Source organism: Varroa jacobsoni, unplaced genomic scaffold (assembly GCF_002532875.2).
Source record: "Varroa jacobsoni isolate VJ856 unplaced genomic scaffold, vjacob_1.0 scaffold_399, whole genome shotgun sequence".
Lineage (NCBI taxonomy): Eukaryota > Metazoa > Arthropoda > Arachnida > Mesostigmata > Varroidae > Varroa > Varroa jacobsoni.
In genome coordinates, this window is record NW_019213301.1 from 240,931 (window position 1) to 257,721 (window position 16,791).

Consider the following 16,791-nt stretch of genomic DNA (forward strand, 5'->3'; position numbering starts at 1 on the left):
GCATACAATACGATCCTGAACTAGTAACATTTTGTCTGAATAGCGTTATCGTTGAAAAAAAAAAGTGGTAACATGTCGATATTACCATCACGTTGGCAGGTCCGCATTTGCAACGCGGCCTGTTGAACACCTAAAGAAGCGAACGTATACTTGCATTCGCTGAGCACAGCGTTATTTAAATATTGTTTCTGTCTTATCCGTGGTTTAGATACTTTTTAAGTACATCAACCACCGATGAAGGACTAGCTTTCGCACAGAAATGCTTTACGCAAACAATCGTCACAAGGACAACACGAAGCCGCAGTCTTGTTCGGTCAAGCAAACAAAGACGGGACGGAGATCAGAGTGTGTGCATGAAGTTGTCAACAAGCTCGACACCTCGACGCTCTCAACATGTTCGTCTCAACATCGTCCGGATAGATTGAGTCCGTTGGTGTCGGCCAAAACACGGAGAACGGCGGCAGAGCTCAGCTATCCGTTCAACTCATCACTTCTCCAGTTAGATTCAATAGTTCGACTGCCTCATTGCCTCATAAGAAGGGGCTCAGCTTCGGAGTCCTATCACTGGGCGGAACAATGTCGCCCTCAAATAAGATCACTGTAGCGTAGTAGGTTTTCGAACGTGGAGCCGAAAACGTTTATCATAATCGATCTAAACATGAAAATGAAATAGTCTAAATCAAAGGAATCATCGTCTGGACCGGCTCCAAGCCAAGACGGAAGTAGCGCCTGTGTGGAGGAGACCATAAGCACAATCAAAACCTCACACCGGATATAATTACTAAAAATAATCGAAATTAGAAATATTTTAGTCTATTCAATCTGCCGGGCGAACCACGCGGCCCTGTTGCCGACCAACAGCAGACTGCTTGACCTACCCGTTGGCTGAACTGAGTTCGCATTAGCGCCGGGAGAGGGCGCCACACTTTGACAACAGCGTCTGCTCCGCGGGCAAATCCAATGCGATTTGAATATTTCAATGCAGCACGATTCAGGATATAGGATACCTAGGCTATGGTCTATCTCGCCTGGTAGTGGAGACCAGACTTCTAAAGAATGGTTTACTACAGTGCGGCACACCAAATGCGAAATATATATTCATGCTATTATAGATATCACTTGATGTTCGATTATTATACAATAAGTGTTTTTCGTCGCTGAAGTAAGGGAACAATTCCAGCATTAGCAACGGCAAACATTCGTCAAGTCTATATATTCGAAAGGTATACCTACCTATAAGAAAAATTCGATTTGTGAGCGACCATCTCCGTTTGCCACCAACTGATAAAGGTATAAGGAAGCATGTGTGTTTATACTCAATTCGATCTATTCATCTGAGGACAGCGCAGAGCAGTCGTTTGTCAGGTGCTCTATTCAAACTCGTAGCAATTAGACATTGAGTATTGATGGCGACTCTGTGGCAAGACAATGTTTCGGCAACATTGTTTGAATGATGATAATAATGGTTTCATTAGACCACAGAGTCGCTATAAATACTAATTGCGGTAACGCAAAACCTATTGTTTTAAATAGCGGTGATAGTTTCGGTAATCATTTTCCTGTCGAATTGAGTATTTGAAACTGTGTTCAGCTTTTAAATGATCTATTAAACGCTCTCTGTCGATATGATCGGCAGTGATACTCTTTTGCAGACGAAAATGATTCGTTTGTTTCGTATAATCATAGCGCTGTTTTGATACGTGTCTTACGTGCGTTGCAGAAGTTAGCGGAGAAGACTAAACAATAGATCGACTCACCTTAAACTGTTCGTTTACTTTTGCTAATAAGCGAATAAGCCTTTAGTTCCCAAAAAGTCTCTGTTTCTTCCAGAGATACATTTCAAGCCCAGCAACTGCAGGCACCCCGAACTTTATTATAGAAACATCGGCGTAAATTTCATCCACGAACAATTGTTCAGCTAGAATAATAGCAGTTAGCTGGCTAATAGCGGTTCTAAACAGCATACAAATATAATAATAATATTTAGTATGTTATAGTGGGTTTGCCGCTTTTTTCCCTCTCTTTTCATGCGTTCGTGATATTAGTGCTGGAAGTAAGCGTCGCGGGCAATATTCAAACGATCTGGCGAAATCCTTCATGGCGCCCAGATGGGCTGTCAAGCTTGCTCTTAGACATCCAGTTGTTGCTATATTATATATATATATAAAGCTGCGAAGTCGATGACAGAAACGGTGGTGGCATCTTGCCGCCCTTATGGATTCGGTCTAATCGACGGCCGCATCTAAGCAGACCACTATCGTTGTTGAAGCGTAACTACCGCTATAGCCGCAACCTATTGTGATTGGACGGCTTGCTCTTTCGCGCGCGCGCTCTCGTTCTCCCTCAGCCGCTTGTCTGGTGTCGATTTGACTTTCTTACAAAGAGGTCTGCCACGAGCCACCGAGACAGGTCGCTCGCTTTCGGGTGAAACGGTCTGACGGATCGGCGAAACAGACACGGTGGCAATGAAGAAGAAACGTACGAGACCCACTCCTACGATTATTACTGCCATTGCTGTGGTCTCATAAAATGGCCGGTTGAGCAGTCAGTCGTCATCCGCTTTGGCTGGACACATCGCGAGAAACGAATGTTGTTCTCGTGCCAGTATGTCTATTCCCTACGCTCTGCCTCACCAGTTCAAAACGGATGGACCCTAGAAGCAACACAGACGAGCTTTGATGCCGACTCGGTCTGGTGAACGAACGAGGACGACGACGATGGTGATGATGATAATCGTGATTATTATGATGGCTCAAGACGTTTTTCTTTTTATATACATATATACTACATATACATAAGGAAGGGACTAGCTGATCCCACAAAGATGAGAACGGCACCAGGGCCGGCCGTGGCTGCTGAAGCAGGGCGTGCCTAAGGTCGTTGGACGGCTCATAAAAAGAGCGATTCGTACACACTAAAGGTCTTACCAGGCCAACGAATCGGTTGGATGGCTTTAGAGGCCTAGGTAACGGCCGTAGTAGGCCAAGCAGGAGGGCAGGACTATGTACGTTAGACCTGTCCACTTCTCTTGATTTCGCCGTGGCCGCTTCTGCAAATCTACTGGAACAAAGAACTTATGCTGGATAGAATTGAAGGCTTAGAGTAGTCTCGTCTGCTCTTCCATATAACGGGCCTACGAGCACGCTTTTTGTTTCAAGCAGAACATAACAGGTTGAAAATCTTTTGCAACAGGAAATTATCTCAGGGGGTAGCTAACGTATAGACGTATACGGAGGACAGTCGTATGAGTGAAACGTCTGGGTTTGCTTTACACACACACATACCACCTACACACAGTTATGGCCTATTGCCGAAAGCTGGCCGTCCGTTTTTATTAATCGGTATAAATCAGGCCGCGTAAAGGAAGGATTTATAAGCATCTGACGAGCTCATCTGTACTTCTTCGATTTATGGTGTAGGAATTCCGTAAAACGATACCTACATAATACCATACGATTTTGCAATGAAGCTGAAGGAGCACGAGGCTCGGCTAGCTAGGCCGCTTAGCGATGGAATTAGATTGTGACTCCCCCTTACAAGGGCATACTGTAGTCTCCGGAAAAGAAACCAACAGAAGAGATAACGAGGCATTTGAAGGTGTGACTCATGCGGATTTTCTTCTGTCATTATGCCACACCCCTTCACAAGTCTATATATTGAAAATGCGCCTATGTTTTGCGTTAACACGTGACAAACAATCGCTATGCGCTGTCTTCAGATGAACTTTAGGTACATATTTTATTTTCAGGACATTTTTAATGGCCTAAATTAGTCGTTTACTTTTGCAGCAGCAGAAGTAGCTGTGCCTTCGTCCAGCTGTACTCCTACCGCCCTTGCTTCGTTGAGAATGGAGTTCTAATCGAATTACGACAACGATTCCTGCGCAGTTTCAAAGACGTGTCAAGCGAAATCTTTAACATAGATTTAGGGCAGAAAGGGTTGCGTGGCATTTGGCAGAGAAGAAGCTAAGCTCTACTACTCGACTGCTTGTTAAGAAGGAGCGAGTTATTGGTGCCGTCAGTGTTCAAACATCCAGTTTTGACTTGGCTTCCATACATCCGACCTCTACGGGAAGGGTTTGTGGACCTCAGGGATATTTGTTGCCGCAGGCACCGCCGAGCTGAAATCTTTCTACCAGCTCCAAAGTGGCAAATTTCCCTTGATTAGCGTCACACAAAATAGAAGTGGGCCCAAAAATAGACGAGAGAAAATATCCTGTTTTCGATCTTTAGTTATTGCATACGTACGCCATTCATTGTTTTGGGTTTCCGATAGTAAACTAGGATACATAGGGTAATCGGTCTAAAATCCGGTTTTTTTCCTTATCAGTTGTCTTTGAAGCTCTATATAAGCAAAAAATGGAAATGTTGGAGATTTTTGTATATAAAACATTGTCTTCCCTAGTAATCGTGTTTATAATAAGTTCCATCCACTTTGATTCTATTCTCAAATTGGGACCTAGACTAATCACTAGTCATTTTCAGAAAAAATACTTATTTCCCGGATCCGGAAATTAGGTTTTGTTAGTATTCATGCGTTAAGCGGTACTGGTTAGTGTAGATGTGCTAGAATGTTATTCAAGTATGGAACAAAAAAAAAGTAGAATGAAATGGGGCCGATGGCAGGCCGTCAATCCCACACTAAAAAAGCAAGGGTGCAAACAAATGAAAAATGTGTGAAAGAAGTAGTCGTTTGGAGCTGATTAAAAATTACCACTAAGTATTATAGTTTCTAGGACAGTGGTTAATTTCTAAGTAAAAAATTCAGGATTGTGAAAATTATACTATTTTTAATTATTGCAATAAATTTTCGAGTTTTTAGTTGTATTATTATAAATGAGTTTGTGATTAAAAGGCTCTGTGCTCACAAGCTTTGTCTGTTGATACGATTGACTGTTGATGTTGGGATAAAGTGCCGAAAATAAAGCAGTACAGAAAGGGTATATTATTAGTATGTATCTAGTCTGTATATCGTTAAACTTTTAAATAAGTGTGATCGAATATATAAGTATGGCCGCCAAAGTTTGAATATGGCAAACATTTGATTGACGTATAGTACTACAGTAGAAAAGAACGATTGCTTATATAAAGTTGTTCATGTCACCGCCGCAAAAAGACAACCATAGGAAAATGGGGAATATATGCAGGTATTTCAATATATGCAGAGGCGACACGCTCCCTTCAAATCCTCGTCTTCTATTTACTTTACTGTATCGGAACTCCAATTGGATCCATTAGTTGTTGTCGAAGCGACGTGAAGAGGCAAGAGGGTCACCAGCCACACGAATACACACGGAATACGGCAGATGTTGCCCATCTGAAAAGGGCAAAGTAGACCTGTGCATCGCTTTCCTCGAAGGAAGAAGGGCAGTTGAAAACTCGCTCCAAAAATGGAAGTCAACCACAGGAAGGACAAAAAAAAATGTAGGAAGGCCCCCTTGAATCTATAGTCTTGAATCTATATAGTGGAAAAACGAGGACGGTACAGATATTAGCGGAAATGAGTGATTTATTCTTCTTTGGATTTATTTAGATAGTGTATATACTCTTTTGTTGATTGTTTATGGCTGACCTCTGTGATCGTTTGTCAGGCTAATGGAAAGCAAGTGCTCTGTTGGAAAAATGTTTATTATTGCTCCTTGTACCGATGTAAAGTGATACCCATATTTAACTATAAACGATAGATGGAATGGATTTGAAAGTGGAAAATGTAAAAGCGTTCGCAGTTCTACGACTAGTAAGGTAACGAAAATTTGATTTTAGAAGGGCACCGTAAGTGAATGTAGTGAGCCTGCACTCCAACTAGACTAAAATGGTGCATATCTTTTAAGCATTTGCTCTTTCAAGTTCATATTATTATATCCTTCTAACATTGTACATGTCTTGCCGAGCCCTTTACCATACGTAGCAATGCCGACACCACACGATGAAAGGCCTTACCTCTCTGTCTCCATTGCTTTACTGAACGATGGTAATGCTTATGGTTGACCAACAGCAATTTTCTGTAAACATGTTCCAAGATTCGCGCCCTTTTTAGTCGCGACCAGCAGCAGCAGCAACAGCAGACTAGGATCGGCCATAGCAACAGCAGCAGCAGAGGCATCTCTTCTGTTCGGGTACAATAATAGTAAAAGGCCGAGTGGAACTAGGAAATGATGTGTCAAAATGGAAACCCAGTGAACGGCCAATGCAGAGAGGCAACTGGGAGTAAAACAGGCTTGCGCTGCACCTAGGGGGCCTCTGTGCTAGAAAAGCGGAGCCAGTAGGAGAGTGACTGAAAAGGAGAACCTAAAAAGATACAAAAAGGAGGAGATATATATATATATAGAGAGAGAGAGAGAGAGAGAGAAAGGGGGAGTAAGGATAGCAAAGAGACACGATGTTTTTCCACTTTGTGTCGCGCAGTACGTAGCAGCGTCCTGTGGGCCAAAGACGTCCACAATTCCAGTACATATCCGCCTAGAACGTATGCTCGTACACCGTACAGTACGGGAAGTCGATGTTCAGGGAGTTCACTGCTAGATGCGCATCGTTACGTATTGCGGGAACTAAAAGTGTCATAACGCTGAAAGCAGACCGTTTCCCCTCCATTTCCATTCGAGTCGAAAGCATTTGCGTTTTTTCCTTGTCGCGCTACTACTATTGTTACAAAGAAAGGAAAGTGGAACTGGCTTTCTTCATAAACTAATGGTGTTCCCTGGCGATGCAAGCGCATCTCTTATATTTTCTGTGCGACGACCCGCTCTTGCCCTAGAGAGCAGTGACGTAGCAAAGCGGAGATATGATATTGCAGTCAAACCGATCGCTGATAGATTGCCCAATTAGATGCATGCCAGCAACGCTGGGATGTAAAAAGCTGATTAGACGGCCATAGTGAGGAATAGTATCAGATCGGTCCACTGATTGGCGGACACGCCAGATCAAGTGGGCGTGACCATACCAATTCTGTTATTGTACACACCGTTTTTACCTTGTTTGCTTCATTCCTCAATAGACAATCTGCCGATTGCTCACTAGCTCGATCGTATTATGTGTACGAGTAATAATGCCTGAACGGCACGTTAATGAAGCGATAATCGTTGCAAGCATCGAAATTCATTTCTGAAACTGCCCAGCCTCGATACAGCATAAAAAAAAAGACAAAGAGCGTCCTAGAATATAAACAAGTATAAATCGATAGTGCCTGCCATTTGCTGGGTAATATGTTTGTTGCCTATTATTGGCTGTGGCTTTTTTCTGTGAGGATATAGTGAACAAGTTATTTACGAAAGGGCTAATTTCAATCTGAGCTCTCTGTTACACAAGGTTTTCTCAACTATGTAGGTATGCACTTTGTTTAACTTTCTGACGAAATGTTACAGAGAAGTTGCCGTCTTCTGAGACTTCTCCTTTTTATTTTACTTAGTAGCCTGTTTACCTTCTCGGGAGTATAATGGATGCGTAAGTATAAGTTGAAAACGAACTGGTTCTTACCGATTTCCATTTTGGCTGGAAGCATATGTTAGCTAGGTTTGTCTTGTACACTTATATTGAAAAAAGCTTAATTTTAAGCAGCGTCAGAAATATGATTGAGTACATTTATTCATTCTAATACGATCAATATAATAAGATCAGTTAACGAACAAACAAAAGATCCTTTAAATAAGTTAGAAGTTATGAAATTACTTTTGTCATGGGTACAGCTCTTATATTATATAGGATACGATAGGTTTTTCAATGGTCAAAAATCGAACTAAACGGGTGGAAGTTTTTTTTTTAACAAAAACAAGCATTTAGGACAAATTGTTTACTACCTAGTTCTTACTTTTTATTTCTCGCCTTGAAGTAAATCATTAACGTAAATGTGTTTTTATAAAAATTCACCAATTCGAGGTACTATTGTTCGGTCAATCAGGAACCCTATTTCTGGCCGCTTCAGCACACTAGTCCAGTGTACGCAAGCATCTGAACACTGGGAACTCACAAGCAATTGACGTTTTATTCAGCGAGGAACAAAGTTACAATTAGCGTTCCTGCTCGTTACGTCGAAACCAGCGTTTCATCCTTCGGTGGGCCGCAATTTCAGAGGGAGATCGGTCCAAGAAATTTGGGCGGCTTGCATTTCAACTTCGTCACGAAGTACCATTGGGCACACTAACTCGTCCAAGACATTGGAAAAATCATGGCTCAAAAAGGGGCGCCTGTCCTAAGGTCCGAACAGCCACCTTTTCTAAACGTGACTGAGTACCACTGTAGTCTAGGACCTTGTGTATTTCAACTGACGAAGTATATATGAAAATATATAACAAACATTTGCACCGATGTTATTGGTATAATTGTTCAATGAAAGCCACTATAATTTGTTGAAAGTCGGTGAACTATTATTAATTATTATTATTATTCAAGATGGTTACTCATCAAATTGTCTCAATACTTCTTAAGATTCCAACAATTGTAACTTAAATTAAGGTCTAGATTAAGACAGTATAGAAGAAACTCATAGTCGTATGGCATTTGTCGCCCTACGCCGTCATATAGCTGGGCTCACTATGTAATAGCTGACAGTTGCAATTGTTTTAAATTCAGGATGTATTCACAAGAAACTTAATACATGTCTTTATCAAATATACCGGAAATGTATTAGAAAAAATGGTAATTTAGCATTTCCCTTTATTCGATGCCCATCTATTTTCATCAAAAAATGTTCATCTATACACCACTGATTGTATCTAATTATGTAAACATAATGGATGCTTCAGACAATGACATTTTCCAAGCAAGTTTGGTCATTACTACAAAGCCCAAAGGCTGTTCGAGTTACTCCTTGACTTTTCGGTCTGTTCTTTTTTTAGCTTCAAATCCTCTACAAATCACGTCGGTATGTTCGCGCCGTCTGGGCGCCGAACAGTCTTATGGCTATTTGATGTCGCCCGGTTTCCCGCAATTCTACGTGGCGCCACACCACAGCCAGAAATGCAACTGGACCATTCAGGGCAGATTAGGACAGACTGTAACTGTCAATGTACTCGACGTCCGGCTACGGCCAACGCTGAAACGAGGCTTCAGCGGGGTAACTAGCACCCACATGAATACGGCGCAGTCATTAAACAATGCGGTCAGCGGTACCAATCCTAGTGAGGTAGGTTTAATTAGTTACACATTACCATATTCAATAGGATTACTTTCTACTGCTAAGACTTACAGGTGTCCTATTTTTGCGTTGTTCATTCACAACGGTTAAAGATTACATGCCAACTCAACTCAATAATTAAACCTTAGAAGCTACGCCTTAGAGGCACGCGGTCGTCTAGATCTAGGCACAGACACACTTTGTTTTCCATCGAGTGAAATGCCCAACGGCGATGCCGGACGTAAAACCCGAAATATCGAAACGCTACACCTAGCTGAACTTTTTTTTTCGTTTACACAGCTTTTTAGCTCCCAATAAGAAAGTTACGATAGTAAACTTGAATCGCCTGGTCAAGTCACTATGGAAGCCGGGACGGAATGAAGAATTGTGCCTCAAATGAATGCGATCTCAAGACGCATGATATTAAACGATAACTGTCGGTTTGTGTATGTAGTTTAATGACGTTTCCGTTTCTATGAAGTCACAATTATATTAAATGCGACCCTCTTTTTTGCCCGTATTTCTATATCCTGCCACCGAGGGCGCTGGCTGTACCAGCATCAAGTCTTCCTTTTGCTCTCACAGTCATACATCACAACGTTGTCTCTTTTGCGTGCAAGCCTGTTGTTGACTCAATGCCTTCTCAGCGCTGGCCCCATACACTGGTTCGACGGTCTTGCCGGGTCTCTCCCCTAAGCGTCTCAGTATTGGCGCCATAGCTGTGTTGTGTTCTGTGCTACGACAGACGACAAAAGATTTCTGCGTATATCCGGCTGACTGTTTAGTTCGAGAAATAAGAACCAGCTACTTTTTACCACCAGGTTACGAAGCGATCTTCTTTCCTGCCATTTTTTTCCATTAAGGTCGCAATCTCTCTCACCGCTGGCGGTGTGTTCCCGACAGAACCTTTTTTCTACTATTTAGCTCTAGTTACGTGCGAAAGTGTGCGCGGAAAGTGCCAGTGCATACGAAAATTGTAGCCGGTGACACCCTGCTTCTGGTACGAAGCAATCAGCAATTTGAATATGCGCGCGTGTAGTCCATTTAGATGCAGTTGAGTGTTTCTGCTAAGTGTGATGATAGTGGCAGGCGCGAAGTGGAGTTTGAACGTTAAATAATTTGTCGTTTCAACTTTCAGCGTAAGCTCCTCACCGTTGATATGGTTACATTAACGATTGCGTGATTCATCAATTTTTACCAGTGATTGCAGTCAGCGGAAGTACTTTCTCTCTATTTTTATCATACGTTACAGCGCTCATGTATACTGTGGATAGGTCTTGAAAAACCCGAAGTAACATTATGTTTACAATAGGGTCTTATATAGGTCAGATTGAGCCGTATAGAGCAATTTGACTAATAAAAGGGTCGACTGATAAATGATTACATAAAAATACATAGATGGTTTATAAAATGCAGTCTATTGACGGTTATCAGCAAGAAACTCGTCACTGTAGACACATAGTAATATGAAAAATAGTTATAATAATATTTATGTTGGAGCCGCATAGTTAATTTGTCTGAATCAGGCAGCTGATATATATGCTTAGAGCAATGTTTAATGGTAGAATTAGATGTAAGACTTTATTGAGACTGCTAATTCATACGATTCGTAGAAAATAGAAATATAGTTAGGTGTTGTTTGAATATCATTTGGAAAACGTTTTTTTTTTTGTTGTAACTAGTAAAAGCAAATTTTGTAATATTAGTCATAAACATTTATAGACATCAGCGAAAAGGCCATGCATATATTGTTAAGGCCTCTTACAAAATGCATGTTTCTTTAAAAAAAAAACTCAACAGTATTATCCCTGTATATATTTTCTAGTATTTATGGATCACGATCGTCAGATTCAACTTTACTGCCAAGCAGATTCGTAACGCATGCGACTGACCTCGTAAAATGTATTTCTCCGTTTAAATTCTTGAGACGTTTCGTGATGCGCGGTACCATGCGTTAGTCGCAACGGCTCATGGGTTCGTGAACCCAAAATGCCGTCGAGACGCTCACAGTCAACCGGCTGTCGACCGTGGTTAGCTCCCTGCGGCTGCGCTTTTAAAGAACAATGTGCCGTTCTCCGGAATCAGTGTATAGAGACACTTCAACACTGCTTTTTATGCAGAAAGCAATGATCCTTGTTGATATTTATTGCTGGAAAGGCGAGATTTTAATTAGCCGTTCTACCAATGACATACATTAGATGCAAGGTGTGAAGAAGCTTATGTCGATATTAGATCTTGCTAGAGAGCAACAAAGGACACTGATTAGCCGATTCGACCGGTATGGTAACGAAAACCAAGTAGGAGAACGAAAAAAATGCCTACTTCCAATGAAATACCCCATAATTCGGTAAAATAGGCAGTACAGAAAGCTTCAAAATTGAACTATACCAGGCTGAAAAATCGGAATAAACCAACCGTTACATATGAGCCACTTTGAGGAACACAGACTTTAGTAAGAATGAACAGTAGCAAAAAGTTCAGTGAGACGTAGGCCTTTAGTCGAGGAGCATGTAGTTGATCGACCGATTTATCTTTTAGCGTTTCAAGTGACATCCTCATTCCAGCAAGAATCCAATTAATCCTTTAAAAAATCACTTGAGCTCTCGGTACACGAATGTTGTTTACGAAAAGACGCTATCTGTATTTAAGTTTTAGGTCTATAATAATAATTTCAATTGATCTTAAGGTAGTGACAGTTGGCTTGCTCACAATTAAGTGTTATAGATACTCTGGACAAAGGTTGAAATTTTTTCATTGACGATCCAGCTGGTTTTTTCATTGTTCGTAGTTCGATGGTAACCGCTGTTTGAGTAATGACCTAGCTGATATAACAGTCTAAATATATTCCCGGTATGGATGAAATTAACTAAACGGACAGCCAATTAAGTAGTTGTCTTATTCATGTACTTTTAAAGTCGTCTGCATTCGGTTTTCCTATGCCATTATTTTCGCGTTGTAATTAACGATAAACTCTTTGGATAAAACTTGTTCAAAGTTACATTTAAAGTGCAGTACTTATTTCCGTAATCATACCTATGTACTATTTTATATGCGCAAATATCGAATTTTATAATAGCTTGCAACATACACCATCACTTCTTGGTATAGTACGAGTGGATGATAAACAAAAATCCTCTTCAGCGAACTATCAAGACGAATATCGGGATACATGCGCAGAAGCGATAAATAATTGCTACATGGGTATCGGTTTTTATTCAATTATTCCGTTTCTTTGAATCCATTGATCACGTTAATGGATTGTTGTCCGCAGTACTTAGTCTTGAGCTATGTACGAATACAGATTTGTTATAACTAGGCTAGCAACTTAGCTGGCTTCTATGTTGCATCGACCTCATAAGAGAACGTAGTCTGCGACAATATATCAGGACGTGCGATTCTCTCGCCATATGAATTTGTTTTGGATCCCTTCAATCCTTCTGCTTTAAGTGTAGAAAAATGTGGAAGTCGATTGTAAACCAGCAGTTGTGTTGCTTTTTTCATGATCATTTACCTTATATCCTATTTAGGAATGCGGTGACCTACTTCGCTTGACGTCGGCTGATCACGGAGGATCCCTTCTCGCTGATATATGCGTTGAGCGTCAGCGCTACTTTCTCAATACGTTCTCTAGCGCAAACGCTGTCTCTGTACAGTTCATCTCGTCAGGCTTCGCTCCTCATCGGGGCTTTATTCTAGAGTACAAAAGTAAGTGACAACCAAGGAAGAGCATCATAGTAGAAGATCGTAGAGGAAACTAGAACACCGTTTTATAGTGGTGGAGCTTGTCGCGCCTCGAAGTAGTTAGGATAGAGGAAAAGAAATACCTGAAAAGTGATCGTTTTGGCCCGATGGTGTTAGTTGATTGTATTTATCCGTTTCTTGTAAACACCGAGTGAATGTCGGCAGAGCTTTCGCCCGTATTGCATTGTACAAGGATTCGCTAACTCGTGTGTAACTTTTGTTTCTGGGTCTCGTTGCCTGTTTGGCCTGTCCAGTTTCGGGCTGTCCCACACTTCCGGCTCCCCGGGACGGATTTCTAGAGTCGCGGAATACAACCGCAGCTACATATCGCTGCCGGAGGGACTTTTTCTTTGCGGACACAATAACTCGACATAAGACCTTACTCTGTCTCAACGGGACTCGTTGGACGAACGGACCACTCGGCGAATGCCTCTGTAAGTACTCTGAATAATGCTGATTGTCAACAATAACATTAGTGACCACTTCAAATCGGAAGTAACTTATTAAATAGCTTGTAATAAATTAGTTAATAAAGGACAGCATTTGCTGCTGCCATAAGCAATTAATGCTTATGCTTGTTATATATATATATATATAATAATAATTGTAAGATCTGATAATACGAATAGGATACAGTACGTTTACTCGCCGTTTACTACCTCCCGCCGATTATATTGTGTGTGTTGTCCTATTACAGCGACGTATCAGTTAGCATATAACGGTCACCTTCTTCTGGGGTCGGGTTACCCTATCGGAGGCAAGGTGCGGGATTCTCCAATAGATACCAGCGTTTCGAACGTCATTGACGACGCATCCTCATCATCTGAAGATCTTCCACTAGCTATCACTGCACAGCAAGCGAATCGTGCCGGTCTAGGTTTTACAAGGCGACCGATAACGTGGTCTTCTTCGTTGGGTTCCCTATCCCGCACCATGTCGGAGTACGCGGACATCATTATTCCCTCAATTATTGTCTGCCTGCTGTTATTAGGCAACGCCATCATTGTCTTTTACATCTACAGACTGAAAAGGTTTGAGAGAGTATTTCACCAGTTTCACATAATAAATGTTCAATTTAGCATAGGATCATCATAGCTTCCTCGTCGTTTTCAACCAAACGTTATACCCCATACATGGAAATCCAATACCCAGTAATTGAGTAATTTCTGTGATGCACATATAAACCAATAGGTATTAATTACGTATCTTTTCCACATTATAGGCAGAACAAGCAGCGTGTGTGCGCTCGTAGTCCAATTGAGTTGCCGTTAGAAGACAGGGACGAACAGAAGGTCGCTCCTTTAGCCACCATCTAGACTCCCGCGTTATCTTTAGGACCCAGGACCCATCAAGGTGCGCAGGAAGTCTTCTACTAAGTTCACTTAATCAGCTTCCAACGAAAGCGTTATTATGGAAGTGCGACCTCTGTAATCTGCAGACGCCGAAACAAAGATCAGCCATCATTTAATGTTACGTCTACGTCGACAGAAACCACTTGCAAAATACATTGGTCGTTGTTTTGACTGCTGGAAACGGATCTGGCTAATTTTCATTGAATTATGGCCCCCGCTCTTCCGATAATAAATAAAAGGAGCTCTCAAGAAGGAGTAGCTGAAGCGAGGTTGATACCGTCGTAGACCAGAGAACATCTTGCCGTATAATTCAAAATGCCACATCATCCAGTTAACTACTATTGTTATTATCATTATTAATGCCATTTTTAATGTTAAGCGCTGTATGTAGTGATCATCAGTCATCTCATTGTTGTCACTGCGGTCACTGTGGTCAGCTTCCCAGTGGTCGTATCACATTCAACGAACGTGATCCTCTTGACAGCTTCACATCGATAGAAAATAGTACGGCTCACGACGGTAGAAGCATTCCGGTAAAAGTGAAAATAAGTGGTATTGGTCGTATTTATTAATACTAGTTTTTTGTTTTTGTCTTAGGTTTTAGAGATGAAAAAGCACAGAGCAGGGTGGATAATTACAAGAGGCAGAGCGCGTGAAATCGAGCGGAGACCGAATTGGTTTCATAAGTCTAAGTAATGTGAGTGAATATGTATTTGAAACAGCGATGTGGCAAGTAGAACTGATAGGGCGGTAGTAGTTGTAATCCATAGCCGACCAACTTCGCCGACGATTCAGTTGTCCGAAGAGTGTTTTTTCCCCCCGATTATGCCATATCGCTAGCGATATATTGTACGCTCTTTCTTTATCATAGAAGGAGCAAAGCCACATATCAGTCACTCTAAAACCCCGGATGCTGTTGGTTAATCAGTATTCAGAGCATGAAAAAGTCGGATGTCGGCTTGCCGAGACGCACACACGTACGTACAGAATATACGAACTCTTTTTAGTTTGTTCTACTACCCAGCCTAATAGTAGTAGTGACCTCAGGTTACTTTGATTACGTAAGTGGCTGAAAAACACATGTATCTCAGAAGTTGCAGAGCACATAGAAATAACATCAATCAAAAGTCACGTTAGCTTTTTCGCATCGGTCGGGTGCCCGTCATATGATCAGTCCGTACAAAATAGTTTTCATTCTTCTCTCATGTCCTTAAACAACCTGATCGAAAAAAAAAGCATAACAGGCGAGCGCTCAAGCAACAACTTTCCCACATGTTTTTCCTACATATTTCTATGTAATTATTGTGCAAAGTCGACAGCATCCGGGATCAATGGAAGAAGTGACGGCAAAAGCAGCCTACATTAACATTGTAAAATAATAAAAGAGTTTTCTGCATCCTTCGTGTAGGCTATGCGCCGTCTAACGTAGTGTCTGAGTACAGCATATTCTGAACAATAAAATAGTACACTACAGATAGAAAATTATAGATATCTGTTTGTGTACCGTGCGATTAGTTCGCTCGTGTATAACAATTATAATAATGTACATTTACAGATAATTACCGAAACAAATAAACATGGCCGATAGTAAATGGAACTCTATAATATATATATATATATAAAACAAATATTATATACATATACTATTACCAAAATTATGATCGATGCTTGTTGAGAAGTTCCCCTTTCTCGCGGACGGCTATTTGGGGAGCCTCACATGCCGAGCAGACTGCCGCATACTAATCTAATGTATGATTATTTATTAAGATAATTGATTGGTAACTGGTCGACGACCAGTTCTCAGGTTCCTTCCCCATATCCTCGAATCTGCTATGCTACGTGTTTCGCTCTTATACTCGGTAGATTTTTTCCATTACGTACACATCATTTTTGCAACGCAATTATCTATACATACATCATAAGGTAATAACAACGTCTTCTGTTCATGTGTATTATGTCAAATATTAACTCAGTCCTACAAGCTTTGGTTATCACTTCACGGTGGAACTTGGCATGATTTGTCAAAGCTGGAAAAAGCTCGTTGGTAAAGAAGGCGCGCCAGAATATTAACCTTTCAGGTTTGTTGTTTGCACGACTCCATTATAAACGTGACGGCGGTTATGACACGGCGACACAATATATGTTGTTTCTTCCCCTTCCCAGATTAGCTAAAAAGGAAATACTCGATAGCAGAATGCCAAGGTGAACAGTTGGAAATGTCGATATCAACAACGAGAACAACAACAACAGAGTAACAAAATACTACAACAATAGCAGCAAACACAAAAGCAACCTGTACATAATGTTATGTTATTGGACGTGAGTCACACTGAATAGAAATTAGAGATGGCGGGAGGGAGGTGGGCGGGTGTAGGGACCCGTCTACAAAAAATGACGGGTGAAAAAGTCAAAAAAGAAGGAAAGAGAGGAGAGAAACAGTGTAATGAGGATATCAAAAGAGAGGGTAAGATGTTTACATTGAAACTGAAAAACACGAAAGAGAAACGATCATGGAAAAGTCAATAGCAGACTGAGAAAAAAAAGACAGTAAAAGATGACGACTATTAAAATAAACGAATCGAAAAATGCG

General features: G+C 41.2%; 1 protein-coding gene and 1 long non-coding RNA gene across 5 annotated transcripts in view; both read left to right on the forward strand.

The window, feature by feature from the left end:
• The window catches only part of LOC147753543 (uncharacterized), a 10,983-nt gene extending 6,373 nt beyond the window's left edge, over positions 1–4,610 (forward strand). Inside the window, exons 1-2 of one of the 2 annotated variants that reach the window (XR_015310886.1) lie at positions 12–1,290; positions 3,773–4,610. This is a non-coding gene — a long non-coding RNA (uncharacterized LOC147753543). Of the gene's footprint in view, positions 1–11; positions 1,291–3,772 lie in introns of those variants that run through there. The other variant, XR_015310885.1, reaches the window with a different exon arrangement.
• The window catches only part of LOC111260098 (uncharacterized), a 157,598-nt gene extending 140,807 nt beyond the window's left edge, over positions 1–16,791 (forward strand). For 2 of the 3 annotated variants that reach the window (XM_022832589.2, XM_022832587.2), the window contains exons 4-8: positions 8,831–9,117; positions 12,636–12,813; positions 13,104–13,283; positions 13,547–13,880; positions 14,072–16,791. In XM_022832589.2, coding sequence (XP_022688324.1) covers positions 8,831–9,117; positions 12,636–12,813; positions 13,104–13,283; positions 13,547–13,880; positions 14,072–14,165 — 1,073 coding nt within the window. In that variant the 3' untranslated portion in view covers positions 14,166–16,791. The remainder of the gene's footprint in view (positions 1–8,830; positions 9,118–12,635; positions 12,814–13,103; positions 13,284–13,546; positions 13,881–14,071) is intronic. The other variant, XM_022832588.2, reaches the window with a different exon arrangement.